Source organism: Sturnus vulgaris, chromosome 7 (genome assembly GCF_052056855.1).
Source record: "Sturnus vulgaris isolate bStuVul1 chromosome 7, bStuVul1.hap1, whole genome shotgun sequence".
Taxonomy (NCBI): domain Eukaryota; kingdom Metazoa; phylum Chordata; class Aves; order Passeriformes; family Sturnidae; genus Sturnus; species Sturnus vulgaris.
The window spans coordinates 21,208,487-21,225,567 of record NC_142249.1 but is presented as its reverse complement, the minus strand read 5'-3'; the positions used below and the strand labels follow the sequence as shown (position 1 = coordinate 21,225,567).

At 54.1% G+C, this 17,081-nt stretch overlaps 2 protein-coding genes and 1 long non-coding RNA gene across 8 annotated transcripts in view; 1 reads left to right on the top strand and 2 right to left on the bottom strand.

Annotated features, from left to right (window-relative positions):
- Positions 1-6,831, bottom strand: part of LOC148223200 (uncharacterized) — a 36,550-nt gene extending 29,719 nt beyond the window's left edge. For 2 of the 4 annotated variants that reach the window (XR_015804844.1, XR_015804845.1), the window contains exon 1: positions 5,897-6,344. This is a non-coding gene — a long non-coding RNA (uncharacterized LOC148223200). The other 2 variants (XR_015804843.1, XR_015804842.1) reach the window with 2 other exon arrangements.
- On the top strand, positions 75-2,806 carry DLX1 (distal-less homeobox 1). The gene is made up of 3 exons (XM_014880230.2): positions 75-590; positions 1,102-1,301; positions 1,656-2,806. Exons 1-3 carry the CDS (start codon positions 278-280, stop codon positions 1,908-1,910), a joined length of 768 nt encoding a protein of 255 aa, XP_014735716.1. The 5' UTR covers positions 75-277; the 3' UTR covers positions 1,911-2,806.
- A 2,826-nt stretch (positions 6,832-9,657) lies between the features above and the next one.
- On the bottom strand, positions 9,658-11,767 carry DLX2 (distal-less homeobox 2). Of its 3 annotated transcripts, none has more exons than XM_088168034.1 (3): positions 11,318-11,767; positions 11,030-11,214; positions 9,658-10,778 (listed from the first exon to the last, which is right to left on the bottom strand). In XM_088168034.1, exons 1-3 carry the CDS (start codon positions 11,733-11,735, stop codon positions 10,464-10,466), a joined length of 918 nt encoding a protein of 305 aa, XP_088024160.1. In that variant the 5' UTR covers positions 11,736-11,767; the 3' UTR covers positions 9,658-10,463. The 3 variants fall into 3 exon arrangements, with proteins under 3 accessions (XP_088024160.1, XP_088024161.1, XP_014735633.1); XM_088168035.1 differs by having other exon boundaries at positions 11,411-11,761; XM_014880147.2 differs by having other exon boundaries at positions 11,030-11,217; positions 11,411-11,760.
- Between the last annotated feature and the right edge of the window lie 5,314 nt (positions 11,768-17,081).

Below are 17,081 nucleotides of genomic sequence, written 5' to 3'. Positions count from 1 at the left end.
GACCAATCCAAAGCGATTATGCAAGACGGCGGACCAATCAGCTCCGCCGTCTCATGAATATTCATAGACTTGGCTGAGTCAAAGCTTTTAGGCGAGTTTGTGTAGATCTACAGCATCATGCTTAGACTTTTCAAAGAGACAAACTCCATTTTCTTATGAATGGAAAGTGAAAAACCCTGTTTCGCTTAAATTGGGTTCTTTCCTGTCCTGAGAAACACAACAGACCCCAAAAAGGCAAGCTGAAGAGAGAACACACACACAGACCAAGCGACAAGAAATGACCATGACTACCATGCCAGAGAGTCTAAATAGCCCCGTCTCAGGGAAGGCTGTCTTTATGGAGTTTGGGCCGCCCAGCCAGCAAATGTCTCCTTCTCCCATGTCCCACGGACACTATTCCATGCACTGTTTACACTCAGCGGGCCACTCTCAGCCTGACAGCTCGTACAGCACAGCTTCGTCCTTCTCCCGACCGCTGGGCTACCCCTATGTGAACTCGGTCAGCAGCCACTCGACCAACCCCTACATCAGTTCAGTGCAGTCCTACCCCAACAGCTCCAGCCTGACTCAGACCCGGTTAGAGGAGACAGGTAGGTGCACTCGGCTTTGGGGAGGGGGGGAGGGGAGGAGGGAAGGCAAGGCGGGAGGGAGGGTGTTGTATTTAAAAAAATCTATCGGGGGAAAAAATTAAATTAAATTACAAAATATTAGTCAAGAGAGGCTGAGGATCGCAGGGGACCAATACACAGAGCACACAATGCTTGGCTGGAAAAGAAACCAACCCAGATGTGCACGTATTAGTCTTCGTAATTATTTATTGCGTAGCGCTATAAACAATGTATGCAATTAAGGGTAATTAAACCTAAACTGCAGCCTGTAAAAATAGCAAACTTTCTCTGGGAAGAAGCCTGGGCTGCCATAATCGCCCGGAGCCTTTGTTAGCGTTACTCGAGCTTCACTTTTCTTCCTTCTCATTATTGTTATTGTTATTGTTGATGTTGCTGTTGTTATTGTTACTGCTGCTGCTGCTATTACTGTTACTGCTATTATTGCTATTGCTGCTATTATTATTATTTATTCTGCATCGTTTGTTGTTTATAGGGGCCGAATCGGAGAAAAGCACTGTGGTAGAAGGAGGGGAAGTTCGCTTTAATGGGAAAGGGAAAAAAATCCGCAAACCCAGGACTATTTACTCCAGTTTGCAGCTACAGGCTTTGAACAGGAGGTTCCAGCAGACTCAGTACCTGGCTCTCCCCGAAAGAGCCGAACTCGCAGCATCTCTGGGACTCACCCAGACCCAGGTACAGCTCCGACTGAGCCGGCCCCTCTCCCGTGTCCCCTCCGTGTCCGCACCGTCGGCGTGGGAGACCACACGCGTAACGCACACGGGTCACAGCCGCGAGCAACGGGGCGACACTCGTCCCGCCACAGGGCGCTCCCGGTGCTGTGGAAGCCCCCGCAGAGCCCGCTGGAGTGGGCCCAGGAGGCTCCTGCTGGGTGGCTTGGCGTCACAAAATAACACAGAAGTCGCGGGGGGAATGAGGGAGAGAAGCTGGGGGGCCGCCGGGTGGGGGGGTCCGTCGTGCCCTTGGAGGGATGGGGGGATGCTGGACCGTACCGAAGGATGCTGAGCCCTGCCCCGTTCCCCTTTGCAGGTGAAGATTTGGTTTCAGAACAAGCGCTCCAAATTCAAGAAGCTGATGAAGCAAGGAGGGGCCGCCCTGGAGAGCAGCGCCTTGACCAACGGCAGGGCTCTCTCGGGCAGCTCGCCACCCGTGCCTCCAGTGTGGAATACCACCTCTGCCTCCGGTAAGGCCTCGTCGGGGACCCCGGGCACCTACATCCCCAGCTACACGTCGTGGTATCCTTCGGCCCACCAAGAAGCTATGCAGCAGCCGCAACTGATGTGATTATATATATACGTTTTCCCCTAACGCAAGCACTATCGGTCCCAAAAAGAATTAAAATTATTACGGGGGAAAAAAAAACCAAGAAAAGAAAAAAGAAACTAAAACAAATAAAAGGAAAGGGGGGAAAAAGAGAGGGGAAGAGAGAGAATTTAAAAAAAAAAACAAAAACAAAACAAACAACAACAAAAACACAAAAGAAACCCAAGCAAACAAACAAACAGGAGGTCTCTTGCCCATCCAGCCATTAGGACGCTGCACGGTAGCTCGGTGCAGGAGAGCACAGATGTGATGCGGGCCGGTTCCCACCGCTGACAGCTGACGGAGCGGCCCCGAGCACGGCACAACAGCATGGGAGCAGAGCGAGCGCCGGCCGCGGCTTTGTGGGACAATCAGAAAAAGATGTCTGGGGGGCGGGGAAGCCCTCTCCTCTGTCCTGTCTGTCTGTCTGTGTCTGTTGAAATGTAGGTCATTTATTTACTACCCCGATCTGACGGTCTCTTCAATTGCAAGGGGGAAGGAAGCTGAACAATTTACCAGAGCTTCTTTCCCTCGACACTTTCTGTACCTTTCACTATCCATCTGTATATTTTTTGTTGTTGTTAAAAGGGGAAGACAGGGGGTTTATTTATTGATTTAAATTACCACTATGAGAGTGCTAGAAACAAACTCAGCTTGCTGAGTTTACTGCTTGGACGCACAGTTTGAACAAAACCACAGACGGTCCGTCGTCCCGTTCCCCCCCTTCACCCCGAATAAATCACCACGAGGGAAGGATGCGATTTTAACTTTTACAATAACTTTTATACTTCGCTGGTGTGGAGAGTTTTGGTCCGAATGATTTGCATTTCTCGCGTATTTAACAAAGGAAATAAATGCACATTGTTTGGTTCTCTGAAGTGGAATTGCAGCAGCTGCCAGCGCTTTGCTGAGGTGAAGCAAGGCGCAGAGGACGGAACGAGGGCCCGGAGGGCGGCGGGGGGGACCCACCGGGAGGGCGGGCGGGCGCGCACACCCTCGCAGTCCCGGCGCGGCCTCCCCGAGCAAAGCCGGCCCGAAGTCGAAATGCACAAACCGACGTGCAGGAGCTACTCACTGTACATATTTTATTCTTAATTATTATTATTATTATTATTGTTCTGTAAACATGTTGCACAAATTTAGCCTTTTTTAATTATTATTATTATTATTATTATTATTTCCGTTCTGTTTCGTGTGGCTGTAAAACATGATGCTTTGTGTACTGAGATCTTGACATTTTACTTGTGAAATTCAGAAAATGTGATAAATTGAGCTCGGCTGTGTTTAGTGTTCTATATGTCAAAGTTTAGTTTTATATTGAGAATGTTAACTTATTGCTTTGTATCTGGGGGAGGAAAGGAAAAAAAAACCACACAAATCTTTGTACATAAGTTATAAAGTTTCTTTGAGACAGTAAAATTATGGTTTGGAAAAAGAGACACCCATGCTCTCTGTCTCGTAGCGCGGCCGGGAGCGGGGTCCGGGCCAGGCTCCGCGCTCCGCGGCGGGACGGCGATGGCCAAAATCGGGAGGCGAGACGGAGGAGCGGCGCGCCCCGAACAGGGCAGCCTGTCCCTGTCCACCGGCCGGGCCCAGTTAGGCGGCGGCAGCCGTCGCGATGGTCGCGGGACCCTCTGCGGAGAGGTCGCTCGGAGCCGGGGGGGAACCGGGCACAGCTGCTGGCATGGGAAGGGGATGTAGTCCAGCTGGGAGAGTCCCGACCCCCGTCCCGACAGCCGAGCCGGCTGCCTACCCGCGCATCCCACGGGAGGCGAAGCTGTGCCGGTTCCGCCGCGGTCATCCCAGCCCCAGACTGAGCCGTGCCCGCTCCTCGGGCTGGCGCAGTGCCGGGCGCAACCCGTAGCTATTGCTGGGGTGCGTAAAACGCTGCAGAGCGGAGGGAGCTGCGCTCGGCCGGCTGCCCGTGCGCATCTCTGCGCTCAGGTTCCGCGGGGGATCGGCTGTGCAACCCTGCGGGGGCCGTGCTCACTCGCCCGGAGATACGCACCGAGTCCCCAGTGAGCGGGGTCGGTGCGCAGCCGATGCACGGCGGCCCGCGGGGTGCTGTATCCGGCATGGAAAACCTCCGCAGCTCCGCATTTCCCGCAGTGCCACGGCTCGAGTCTGGTCCCGAGCGACCCGAAGTCCCGAGCGGAGCCGGAGGGCTCCGCGGCCCCGTAACGCCCCAGGACCCGCACAGCTCCCGCGGCGGGTCTACCGGAGACCAAACGCCTTTGACCGGGCCGAAGCGGTGTGGTCAAGCAGCTCGGAGGGCTTTAAAGATATATTAGCTTCTCCTAACTCAATAACGTCTTTCTAACAGTTCAAATAGAGAAATTATCAGTTTTCTCTCAGCGAGGCGGTCTTGAGTTAGAGGCTATTATAATTGTACATTTGAAAATGTTAATCTCAGTACAGGCCTAATTAATTCTGCCTTGTTGCTGATAAGTAGTTCATCAAATATCTGATTCGAAGATTTTCATAATGAGGATATTAATTAAACTATGAATAATCCAAAGGTGCTTATATTGAAACAATACCTCATTACAATGATTAAGCCCTGATTTCGAATATTATACCTTTACCAATTGTCACCCGGCAAATACAACCTTATGGATGAGCCCGTAAATGGCAAAATGTAATTTTGGGATATACTTTTCCTTGTTGGGAAAAAAAAAAAAAAAAAAGTGTCCCTCATTTTCAAACACTTCTGAAATAGGTTACACACAGCTTAATGATGATCAAAATGACTCTTTTCTGCAAAAAAAGACCCCAAAGTGCGCGTACAGCTGCAAACCCAAGAGGGTCAGCATCATTTCACTGTATTCTCTTCTTGATTACAAGCCGAGCCCATCAAACACAACATAATTACAGTAATTTCAGGTTTATTTATTCTAATGCAGTTTCCCCATCTCTCTGGTAATTATGAGCAATTTTTTCGCCCAGGGAATCTTTTTGCATTAACAAAAGAGATAACGCACTGAAAGCCAAATTTGCTGTGCATTGAGAAAAGCGAAGAAAAAAAAATAAAATAGGTGCGAGCTGCCATCTCTGCAATTCTCCTATATTGGAGCTCTGCAAATTGCTTGCAGGTGTATGGAGCAGAGCTGTCAATAGGAAGGGGCTTCCAAATTAGCAAATGCACAATGTTGAAGTAATGAAGACAGACTTAGCAAAATTGCCAAACAACAGATACCTCTTTAATATCTTCCACCCAAAAAGAAAAAGGGGAAAAAAATCCCCTTGGAGTGTCCCTGCGAACCCCCTTGAATAGCTGGGGATGTTGTACATGTGTCAATCTAATTGCAGAGCACAGAGCGGCCCCTGAAACTAGAAAAAAATCAAATATCAGAGCCCAAGCCCGTTTGCATTCGGAATTCGCTCCCTTCGTTTGACAGAGGGGGATAAGAAATCCCCGCCGCCGCCCGTTCCACTCTCCCCGCCGCCGCCCTCCTACCCCGCTCCTGCCACCACCGCCACTCTCATGCCAGTGAAAAAGTGCCATGTCCCCCCCGCGCCGGCGCCTTTCCCCCCGCCTCCCGGCTCGGGACCGGGCAGTAATGCTCCCCTTCGCAAGGAACCGACAAACGCGCATCACGAAACCACCGCCGAAATCGAGCGCACGCCGGCGCCGGCAGCTCCCGGCAGCGCGGCAGTCCCGGGCGGCGAGTGCCCCCGCGCCGCTCTGCCCGCGCCGGGCTCCGCGGCTCGGCTCGGCTCGGTCCGCGGGATGCTCCGGCGCGGCTCGGCTCGGCTCGGCTGTGCACGACATCCCCGTCGCCCGGCCCGCCGCCCCACTCCCTTCCTCGCCCCGGTGCCGCCGGCGGGAAGTTTTGCGGGGAGAATGGGTCGGCGGAGCCGCCGCCGGTATTTCCCCCCTCTCCCGGCCCGCGCGGGGCATCCGTCCTCGTCGCGCCCCGTACACTCACCTACCCCCGCGAGAAAGGAGCCTGTGTCGCCACCCTTACCTTCCGCCTCAGTCCCTGAGGCTCTGGGCACAAGTCTTTGCTTTACAACAAACCAAAGGACCGAACGCGGCTTTTTGCTACGAAAGTTAGAAGAACGAGAGAGTGTGAGAGAGAGGGAGAGGATCGGGGAGGGAGAAAGAAAGCGAAAAAAAAAAAAAAAAAAAAAGAAGTCGAGCACAATAATAATATCCTGAGAGTGCAAATGTGGATTGAGATCCCCCAGAGATGCACATGCCTCTGAGCGCAGCAGCCTTTTTGCAGCTCTGCTCTTGCAGAATATGACTGAAATTTTCTGCTATATAGCCTCTGTCTTTATAGCTGATGAAAAAAATTGCAGATTATTAGCATAAATGTTTACTCTTCATTACGCTGATGACATTGTGCACTCGAGATCTTGGTAATCTTTGGGAAAATTATGAGTAATTTTTAAAAATTTTAAAGCAGCAGCAGTTACCATGCAATTCAGGCTAATTCTGCGTAGGCTCCGAACGGATATAATTATCGAGGAGTCAAGATGTTATGCTAAAAACTATGCATTGATATTCCCATTTATTATGTACATACAACTTTGACAATGTTGATGCTTGAAATAGCAGGAAATTGTCTTGCGCAAAAATTACAGTCCATATTAGGACATGTGAAATTGCGAAGAATTATATAGTAATTGCAGGCTTTCAGATGGGAGAGCCAGAATGCTCAAACTAGTGCAAATGTGGATAAAATTACAGATCAGAGCAAAAATTAGGGAAAAAAGGGGTCTGGGATTTTTCAAGTTGGCTATAGGATTCCGGAAGTGTCTAATGCCACATGATTGCTGCAGCTTTAGGGGAGACATTCATGCCTCAAATAACTCCTTTTGCCAGAGCCGCTTTAATTGAATTTCTCGTGCTTTCTCTTTTCACCGGGCAAATGAGTAAATTGCCTCCCCACGGTACAAGCCCGGCCGGCCCCGCCCGTGCTCCGGGGGGGCAGAGGGTGCCCTTCGGCCGGGCTGCTGCCGTGCCGCCCTCCCAGACCGGGCTGGTCGCGGAGCCGTCACTTATCCCTGCCGCCCCCCGGGGACCGGCCCCGCTCTGCCGCCCCCCCGGCCCGGAGTCGGGACCGGGCCCGGCGGGGGGCGGAAGGGGGAACCTCGGCTCTGGGACGTGGGGTGGAGTCGTCCCAGCCCCCCCACCAGGCTCCCTCCCCCGCTCCGCAGCCCTTCCCGGAGTGCTGCGGAGGCCGGGGATAACTCGCCCCCCGGTTATCCTGCTGCCCGCCACTTTGGCCGGCTCCGGATGGCCGATCCCCGCGCAACTTGTGCGGGGGATCATGGCTCTCAGCGGTACGTGCCCCGTCCGGTCGGACGGGAAAAGAGCAGAAAAAAACCGGTTACAAACACACGCATTTCTATACGTGTGCAGCAACGCGCCTCTGCATCCACTGGCCGTCGCCGACCCCCGCACGGTGTGAGCCGCATCTGGGATGCGAGCAGCGGGTGAAATACGGAGCCTGGGAGGACTCTGGAAGATACGGGGATGCTGAAGCACGAAAACCCTCATGGCATACACCAGGTGCAGATAGCCCAGAGAGGACTGATACCAGCACACAGCAAATAAATAGTAATAAATAAATTATAAAATACAAAATAATAGAAAGAAAGCCCGAAGGCTCCCGTCTTGGGTGTGGTGTGCTCTGCTCCCCCATCGCTGATAGCGTTCCCCTGTTAGTCAGGTCCCTGTCCCAGGGACCCCACGCCGTTCTCGGCATCCTGCCCGACCCCAGGGAGACGAGCAACACCCCGCACCGCAATGCTGCATCGGACTGGAGACACTGGGCTAGGAGAGACCGGGGCGCAGATGTTTGAAGGGACCTTTATTTAACTGCGTGAAGCCCCTGTGAAAGTGATGGGGCGGGGGGACGGGGAGGGAACGGGAATGGGAATCGTCTCCGTCCTGGACGTGGCCCGCGACCACGGCTTTCTCGTGCATCCCGGACAATCGATTTAGTAAAATTTGTCACCTGACAGATAGTGTATCCCACTTTTCCTCCCTCTCCGCCCCCCACCTTCGTAACCCGCGGGAACACCGGGCTGCCGGGAACAGAGCTCCTGCCGGACCATGGGGCCGTGGGGCTCCGCGGTGCTGCTCTCCACGCGTGCCGCCCAGCTCCGTGCTCGCTTCCCCAGGGCTTCGCCGTCTGCCAGCGGGGAAATTTCTTTTCCCTGGTCCGAGCGGGCGACTGAGGCCCCTGCCACCAGGTCTGCCCGGGCCGGCGGGCGGGGGAAGGAGGGGACAGATATGTGGTGGGTCGGCCCCGCTGTGTCTTGGGGGCGACTCTGGGCTCTCATCCCCGTCCTCGCCGCCGGGTCAGCGCCGGCACTGGAGGACAGCTGCCGCTTTCCCCTTTGTCTCTCTCACTCCCTCCTCTCCCTTTCTTTGCACCCGACCCTCATCTTCCAACATCCCCTCGTCATTCTTCGCTTTTCTTCACTCCTCCTTCGACCCCCGCCTCCTCTCGCCCCCAAGCTTTCCCCAAGCTCTCAGAAGCAATCTGTCCTTCCGCTTTCCCCCCTTCTTCCCCCCTCCCTCTTTTCCCCCTTCTTTCCCCTCTCCTCCCGACGTGTCTCCTTGTGGGGCCGCCCCCCTCCGCCTTCCTCGGCCCCGCCCGGGCTCCTCATGCGAAGGCCTCTCGGAAGAGTGTCGGCCAGGCTACGCATTCCCGACCTCGGGCAAGCTGGCCTGGGCCTTCATCTTGTCTGCAATGGGATCTTCAGCACGGCTCTCTCTCCCCGTGCCCTCTGCAAGAATGACGGGGTTCTCGCGGTGATGAAAGCCAGATTCTTTCACCCGCTTTTGCCTCTTCCAGCAGCAATGCCTCCAGGGATGCAGCCCGCAGGGGTTTGCCCCTCGGGGTTACAGCTTGGAGGGGCACAGCCGGGAGGTGGCATCCCAAGTGGGGCGGCTCTGAAAGGGTGCAGCAAAGGTCATCAAAGTGAGGGTTCAGCTCAGAGGGGTGCAGGGAGCGTTCCAGATGGTTGCATCCTGGAGGGGTCCAGTCCTTGATACATCCCAAGAAGCTTCAACTTTGAGGGGGTGCTGCCTGGGAAGGGGTTCAGCCTGGAGGGGTGCTGCCCTTACGAGGTACATCCCAGAGGATTTCAGCTATGCGGGATGAAGCTGAAAGGCTGCATCCCAGAGGGGAACATCTTGAGGGGTCCAGTCCTCAAGGGGCATATCTCAGAGAAAGTCCAATCGGTGCCTCCAGCCCTTGAAAGCACCGCAGAGGGGCTCGAGGCAGCCACCAACTCTGGCCCAAGCAAAGATTCCATGCAGGTTACCAGCCTGGGTGCCATTGCCGGAGGGGCAAGGCGAAACGCGTCTGGGTCAGGGCTGCGCCCGAGGACCAGCTCCAGGACTACTACAAATCCCGGGAACGGCCCTGCCCCAAACCCCTTCGGACCTCCATGGGAAGCTGTGAGACGGCAGCAGTCTGTCCCGGGTGAAATGTCGCTGGCGCCAGGAGGGGGGAGAGGGGGAAGGGGGGGCAGCTCTGGGCCGCTGCCGGCAGCGCTGAGTGATTCATGGCCTCGCCGAGAAGACTGTCAGGGGCGAGATTTTATTGTAGACGGGAAAGAGGGGAAGGAGGGGGAAAGTCACAGGCTTGCGGCAATAGTTACAATGAGGAGGGGGTAAGAGGAGACGCAGCTCTCCCTCCCAGCGAACACCCGGGTCCGAATTATCACCCTCAACTTCCTCTATCCCCCAAAAACTCAGCCTGGGCACCATGGAAACAATAATTTATTTAAATAATCTCTGCTTATTGTAAAAGAAACATTAATGAGTGTATAAGTTTTCCATAATAAATAACCAAAAAATACCGTTTTGTTTTTTTTTTTTCCCACGACGCTAGACATGAAACAGATCAGGGGCATGTCAGTGGCTAGGTTGGCGGCAGGAGAAGAGCAGAGGGGTGCAGAGAGGAGAGCTCGCTGCGGCTGGCGCCCGACACGGGAAAGCCCCGTCGAGGCCCGAAACCAGTCCGGAGGCAGCACACGGGCAGGAGCTGCACGGGTACCGCCGCCTGCGACCGGCCCCCGCCCCCGCCGGACTGTTTCGTTCACAGCTAAAAGGGATACCTTAAACACGGGAGGCTTCTGTTTTAAATCTACATATAAAAATTATTTATCTTTTTTTTTTATCGTTTTATTTTTTAATCCCCAACAATGTGAGGTTATCCGCAAAGGCACCTATCAACTTTAAAAAAATAAAAAGTAAAGTTAACCAGAGTTCTGCACCGGTGGTTTGATGAAAATGCCGGGGAAGAGGAGGAAGGTGGACGGAGAGGAGAGAGGGAGGTGAGTACTTGATCCGTAGCGTGGTTGTTTTCACGGCGGGAGGGAAGACCCCACGGGGCCGAATGCACACGGGCCCCGCCGGCGGCGGCAACGGGGCGAGACGGGGCGCGGAGCTGTTCGTCTCCGCCGGGACGGCCGGGGCCGGAGCCAAGCTTCACCAAAACACCAGTGTTGCGCGTCGGTGCCCCGCGGCTGCCGGGCGCGGTCCGCGGGCTCAAGTCTCTACAGCGCCTAGAAGATGCTGCCGCTACCGTGGTGATGCGGGGGCTGTGCCGGCTGCGGGAGGGGAGCGGCCGCCGGCAGGTGCGCCGGGCCGGCGGGGCCCGGCGGGTACCACGAGTAACTACCGAGGAAGGCGGCGGCGGGGCTGGGGCTGGCGGTGCCGGCGCCGCCCGCGGTACGTGGGTGCGGAGCAAAGTCCCAGGCGGGGGGCGAGGAGGGAGACGGCGGCGAAGAACTGCGGCGAGGAGGCGGCTCCGCTGGGATCTCTCCGCTTTTCCACATCTTCTTGAACTTGGAGCGGCGGTTCTGAAACCAGATCTTTACCTGCGGGGAAAGGGGCGTCAAGCGGCCGCTGCCTCTGCGGCGCCTTCCCGGCGCCCAGACCGCCCGCAGCGGGGCAGAGACGCGCAGCTTTCGCAGCCCCGAGCACTCCCGGCGCTGCCGCTTCGCTCGCACTCCCACCCCAGGCCGTCGAGGCGCCATGGGCCGGCCTTCCTCCCACGCTCGCACTGACTCCGCGGAGGGCTCCCGGCGGGGCGGCACGTGCCTGGAGCCCCACGGCGAGAGAGCCTTACCTGCGTTTGGGTGAGGCCGAGCGAAGCCGCCAGCTCCGCTCTCTCGGGCAAGGCGAGGTACTGGGTTTTTTGGAAGCGCCGCTGCAGAGCCGCCAGCTGGAAGCTGGAATAGATGGTTCGGGGCTTCCTCACTTTCTTCGGCTTCCCGTTCACGATTCTGATCTCCGGCTCGCAATCTTCCTTCTCTGCTGCGGCAGAAACGGCAACCCCAGTGAGACGAGGCGCCCCCGCCACCCCGGGCCCTGCTCGCAGCTCGGCATCCCCGCCCGCCCCATCGGGGCGACCCACCGGGAACGAACTCTCTCCCGCCCCTTGTCCAGAGTCCCGTTCGCCTCCCCGCCAGGCTCACCGAGCCGTCTTCCACGCGGGGCTCGGACGTACCGGAGTCGTTGTTGGCTGGAGAGGCCCTGCTGCCGTAGGGCCCGTAGGAGCCGTAGGCGCCCCCGTAACCCACGTCGTAGGCGGCCTTGGCAGAGTAGGGGGCGGTGCCGCCGCCCGCGTAGGGGTAGGAGCTCACGGGGCCGTAGGGCGGCCCTCCCGCTGCCCCGTGCTGCTGGTTGGTGTAGTAGCTGCTGTCGGTGGCCGTGGAGACGGGCAGCGTGGGGGACTCCTGCGGCTTGTGCAGGCCGCCGTGCTGGTGGTAGCTGCCGGCGGAGATCTGGCTGGTGTGCATGTCCGGCATCAGACTCTCCAGCACCCCCGTCATCCCGCGCCCCCGCCCGCCGGGGCACGGGTCGCCGCCCCGCGGCCGTCCCCACCGGGGACAGGCGGTCAGAGCCGCGCCACCATGCTCGCCGCGCTCCGCCCGGGCGGTGCAGCCGCGCTCCCGCCGCCGCCCGCGGGACGGACTGTGCGCGCCGCGCGCCGCCGGGACGGCATTTAACACCGGTCACGTGGCGCGGCGTACGTCACCTAGCAACAGCCAATGCGGAGCCCGCCCGCGCCGGCTCCCCGCGGGCTAGCGGAGTGCGGGACGGGACCGGCGCCTGGCGTGGAGACGAGCGACCGCGGGGTCGCCGGGGACCGGGACCTTCCCCGCCGTACGGCTCAGACTGCTGCCCCTTTGGTTGGACGGGGCGGTCCGATCCGCACCAGCGAGGGCTCCGGGCCGCGGCTCAGCCCGGCCGCTTCTGCCATGCTGTCTTTGGTGTGTGTGCCCTCGTCTGGCCAGCAACCCTAGGGAAAGGCCCGCGCATAGGTCCCTCCGGGGACCGATGCGGTATCCCCATCCGAGCGCACCTGACGACGGGCGCAGCTGGGCGGCCGCGTCTGGGGGTCAGCTGTTCCGGCCCCGGGAGAACGTGCACGTCACGGGAGATCAGTAACCTGGTGTCTGTGGCAGAGCTTTCCAGTGAAATCTCCGTAACGTTACACATGGAGGGGCGACATTCCGCCTAGAACACGTGTTTTGTACAGCAGTTGCTGACGGCGCCCGCGCCTGTTGCAGCCAGAATGGCGAGGCCGGAGGTGTCAGGAGGTGCCGCCTGTTTCCCTGCCCTGTCCGCTGGCGGTTCCACCAAGGCCGTCGGGGCCGGCTGTCGGTCGGGCGCGGCGGCGATGCCCTTGGCCGCCCTCTGCCGGGGGCAGCGCCGCGGGGCAGCAGCCGGAGTAGTGTGTCAGGTGCGCTAAATAGCGCTTCGGAACCGATTTTTTTTCTGATATGTTATTTCCCTTGCTTGGCTGTCCCGCCGCGGATCCGGGCCGCCTGCCGGGTAGCGCGTTCCTTTCGCAGGGAGAAGGCCCCGCGCTGCCCGGGGCTACCGCGCGCGGGTGCGCTCGCGTCCCTGCGGGAGTCTCACGTGCGTTCAGCGCGGACAGGGAGGGAGGCGGAGGTGCGAGGGTGGCTGCAAGCGTTACCACAAAAAGCCGCTAAAAAGTTAAAAGAAAAAAAAAATAGAGAAAAAAAAAAAAAGAAGAAAAAAGAAGCGGCCGGCCGCCGTCGTGTTGTTTGCGAGGGCCGGGGGTACGCGGTGTACCTGGCTATCCCCGCGCGCCCTGAGCCAGCGCGTGCCCCCTCAGCACCTCTCCTCGCGCTCGTCTCGCCCCGCCCGGCGGGGGCCGCTCCCTCACGGCGCCGGTGCCCGGCATCCCGCTCCCGCCCCGGGCCGGCCTCGCCCCGGCCTCGGCCGCTTTGAAGAGTACCGCGGCTGGAGCCTGTCCGTCTGTGCCTGCGGGGTGGCGGCGCTGCGGCGAGCGCAGGTGAGCGGGGCTTGCCCTGGTCGTCTGCCAGCGGCAGGTGAGGCCGGGAGTGGGGCTGCGGGCAATGGGGCGCTCGGCTGAGGCGGGGCTGAGCCTGGGGCGCGCGGACTCCGCGGAAACCGAGGTGCCCAGAACCGGGCGTGATAACGCCGAAACCTGGCGCCCGGCCCTGCTGGCCACCGGGGCCCGGGGGGCCGGAGCAGCCGCGGTCACGGAGAGAGCTCGGTGCCCGCAGTAGCGGCTCTCGTGCTGCCGACTCTCCCAAATGTAGCTGGTGCTTAGTGCAAAAGAAAACCACTTTCTGCAATGCGCAGTGTGAACGTACTGCTGTCCCAAGTGGCAGATATCTGTGTAGGACTGTTTCTGTCCATCGCTGGATGAGGGCCGGCAGTCTGAAACAGCCGCTGGCTGGCGCGGGATAGGGGCAGACAGCGTTTGGTGACTGTCAGCAAACAGCGGGACAATCTACCCTTCATTAGTCACGTTCTGAAGCGTGTGAGATGGTTTAAAAAATACAGAGGAGAAAGGACATTTCATGTCACACTGAGGATTTAATAAAGAAAAGGACTTAGTCGGCAATTTGTCTTGCTATGTGGCAATTTGTATTTTTAAATGAAAGTAAATAGTGCTATATAGCATGTACATGGTGATCTGTACAAAAAGTAAAGGACATGATTTTGTTTGCTTCAGTTTACATTAATAGTCTTTCTTGTGCAAGTTATTCCTCATAAGTTGATGCAGGGCTCACAGATTTAAATGACTTGTGAAATGATAGCTGCTCCAGAGTCTTATGGCTTTGTTTCTGCAGTTTGTTTTGCCAATGTGGAGGCGCAGACTTGCTGGAATGACCAAGGGGGAGTTACTTTTTCATGTATTCACATGGCTGATCTTGTAGATCTGATTTTATTATTTCTAATTTATTTGGACTTTTCTCATGAGATGGTTGTTTTTAAGCACCAACTTGCATAAATAAAAGCATGATTAAAGGAGAGATGGCATCCGGCAGCAGGAAGGAAGGAGAAAGGCTTGTTTTAGGTGGGAGATGACTACCATGAATGTTTTACAACACACTTCTCTGAATCAGTCATAGTATTTTTGGGAGTTAAAAAAAAATAATGACATTAAGCTGGTCACGTGTTTATGTGTTTTCATGTTCTCGTGTTGAGCTAACAATTATAATTTTGATTTTTTTGTTCCCTGCTTTGGGAATTGTGAATGTTACATGGCTGGGTAATTAGAAAACACCCAGAGAGACTGGGGAGTGAGGGAAAAATCAGAGGAGAGTAGCAGTGTTGTGTGTACCTGCTGTTAATACTCGGCAATCCTGCTTGGTTTTGGTGTAATAGATCATGCCTTATTATTTATATCCTGTGAGAAGGAGTGTTTGTATGACAAAATACATATCTTATGCACATTGGTCATTCAGCTGCACACGGGAGAAGGATACTTGCCTTCTTGCTGCAGAGCAGTTCAGTGGTCAAAAGTTTTGGTCATGAGGTTTATATGAATATACAGCGCTTATTGCCAGAGGCAGCAAAACCATTGAGCTGGCTTTGTTGTTGTTGACTTGTTTGTTTTAGAAGCATCCTCATGCTGACTTCGGACATATTTCGTTATCAAGTATGGTAAACACAGTGTATGTATAAACAGAAGAGACGACCATCAGTCTTCAAAAGCATCATCTCCAACTGATCAGCCTATATTAACTTTTTATTATTTAAAAAAAAGGCAGTTGTAAATAATTCATAGAAATTGCTGTGGTAACTCTGGGCTGGTATATTTTGTTTAATTCTTTTATTAACTATTATTCCTTCTCTTCCTGAAATAGACTTCATCTGAGAAAAATGTGACAAGCACTTAAGGGATGGTATCCTGACTCTATATACGTGGTATAGATTTAACCAAGGGATCAATGGAACGAGTTGTTACACGTTGTTTCATCTCAAGTTTCACTTGAAGAGAACTGCACTTAACATTAAGAATGAGGTTAATTTTTAATCTGCTGTATTTCAAAGTATAATTTTACCCATTACGAGCCACATTTGGCTGAACCATTTCACTTACTTCAGCAAGAATTCGGTGAATCTTAAGAGATGGGCCTGTTATTTCGGATAATACTGCACAAAAGAAATTGGACAGTAGTCTCTACTGCAGTAGCATGTTAACAAGTATGGATTTCTTGCCATGGCTAAGGGAAATGCTTTCCAGTGATATAATGCATGGTATAGTCTTGAGTGTTTGCCTTAATAATTGAGGAGTAATATAGATCATGTGCCAGATGAAGCTATGAGGAGGGTTTATGCTTGCATTGTACGTATGAAATCTGGTATTGCACTCAAGTATGATGGTAACAGTTCAGTCTTCCTTTTCTGAGGGATTAAGTGTATCAGCTTTTGGGAAATTGTACCAATCTTTTCAACACCCTTTGGTAAGCTTGCTACCTGCTGTGCTTAGTTTCAGAATCCAGCGTTATCATTTTCCCCTCTAAAAACTGTTTATTGTCTCATTCATCTGTACATCAGATTACTTCATTCCAAAAATCACATAACTCTTCTTAGAAGAATATGCCCCCTTGTGTGGCTCCCTGAGGATTCCTTTCTTAGCCCCTTGTTGTAAACAGCTTATACAAGCGTGACATGAAACATGGGTTCTGTAAAATCCTTTCAGAGTTGTTTATTAAGCTGTCTTGGTCTCAGATTATCTTTCTCAGTGATGATTCACTGGCAGCTCAGCACCTTTCTTCAGCGGAAACCTTTGCAGACTGGAGCACAAACTGTGACTTTTAATAGTGGATTAGTCTGCTGTTATTTAGCACAGGTGTTTCTCAGTTGTTCCCTTGTACAATGTTGAGGAAGTGCACAACCTGATGCATTGGGCTGAATGTCTAATAGCAGCACATTCTTGGGTCTAATAATTGCTAAAGATGCTTGGTGTGGGAAGGCAGGTCTGTGTGCAGAATGTGAAGGCAGTAGAGTGGCAGTCCTTGTGGGTTTTGGGAATAAAGCAGAGCATGCCCAAACAGTCCCTCTTGCCTCCTTTAAGACTGAAATTCTACCTTGATCTGTGGCGGGGTCTTTGGATGTGTTCCCATCATCTCTGGGGGTTCCAGGTTTTTTGTTTTCTTTACCAGATGTATTGTAAGTAATACTACTGACAAAAATAAAAAGCTATGTGCTTTTTTTTTGTGGTTTTTTTTTCGATTTTTTCCCCCCTTAACAGAATGAGATTGGTAGAATATCTAGAAAGTAATCTTTTTAGTAGTGTTCTGTGGGAATGTTAACTGGCCAGAAGCTGGGCAATCACAGCTGCAGGTACATGTATACTCCAGGGCAAGTGCTGTGAGCCCACTATATAGTGGATCTGAGCACACTCAGGTTCAGTCAATAGGTAAATCTTTGTCGAAAGTGTTTTGTGTGTGAATATTTAGATGAAAAAGAAGTCTTAGTACAAGCATGCATGAAAAATGCTTTCAAGATGAATCATTAGATAATTTCTAATACTGCTGTAGATGACAAGTGTGAGAGAAGCTGAGAGGCGTATTTTGTGGGAGCAGATTTAAGCTGAGTTGATAATTTGTATCATTATGAGCTCTTGTTTTGCATAGGTAGTAGAAAACATTTTTTTTCCTTGACTGTAAGGTCTGTACAACCTTTACCTATGTGTCTAAGCACAGTTTAAGCAAACTTCAACACTGAGAATAGCCTGCTTTGGTGTTAGCTTAAATGTGAATATTTTAAGGGTTCAATTTAGTGGACAATGGTGTTTGGAGCTCAGAAATGCTACATCACCTCAGTGTACTGGATGAATTTTGATTTGTAGTGCCAGTGAATTGCCTGACATGTGAAGTGTGCTT

Excerpts from the sequence above, each read along its gene's own strand:
- DLX1 (XM_014880230.2), top strand. The coding sequence starts at position 278 with ATGACCATGACTACCATGCCAGAGAGTCTAAATAGCCCCGTCTCAGGG. Across the intron at positions 591-1,101 it reads GACCCGGTTAGAGGAGACAG|GGGCCGAATCGGAGAAAAGC; the intron begins GTAGGTGCACTC and ends TGTTGTTTATAG. Across the intron at positions 1,302-1,655 it reads TGGGACTCACCCAGACCCAG|GTGAAGATTTGGTTTCAGAA; the intron begins GTACAGCTCCGA and ends TCCCCTTTGCAG.
- DLX2 (XM_088168034.1), bottom strand. The coding sequence starts at position 11,735 with ATGACGGGGGTGCTGGAGAGTCTGATGCCGGACATGCACACCAGCCAG. Across the intron at positions 11,215-11,317 it reads CGGGAGAGAGTTCGTTCCCG|AGAAGGAAGATTGCGAGCCG; the intron begins GTGGGTCGCCCC and ends CTGCCGCAGCAG. Across the intron at positions 10,779-11,029 it reads TCGGCCTCACCCAAACGCAG|GTAAAGATCTGGTTTCAGAA; the intron begins GTAAGGCTCTCT and ends CTTTCCCCGCAG.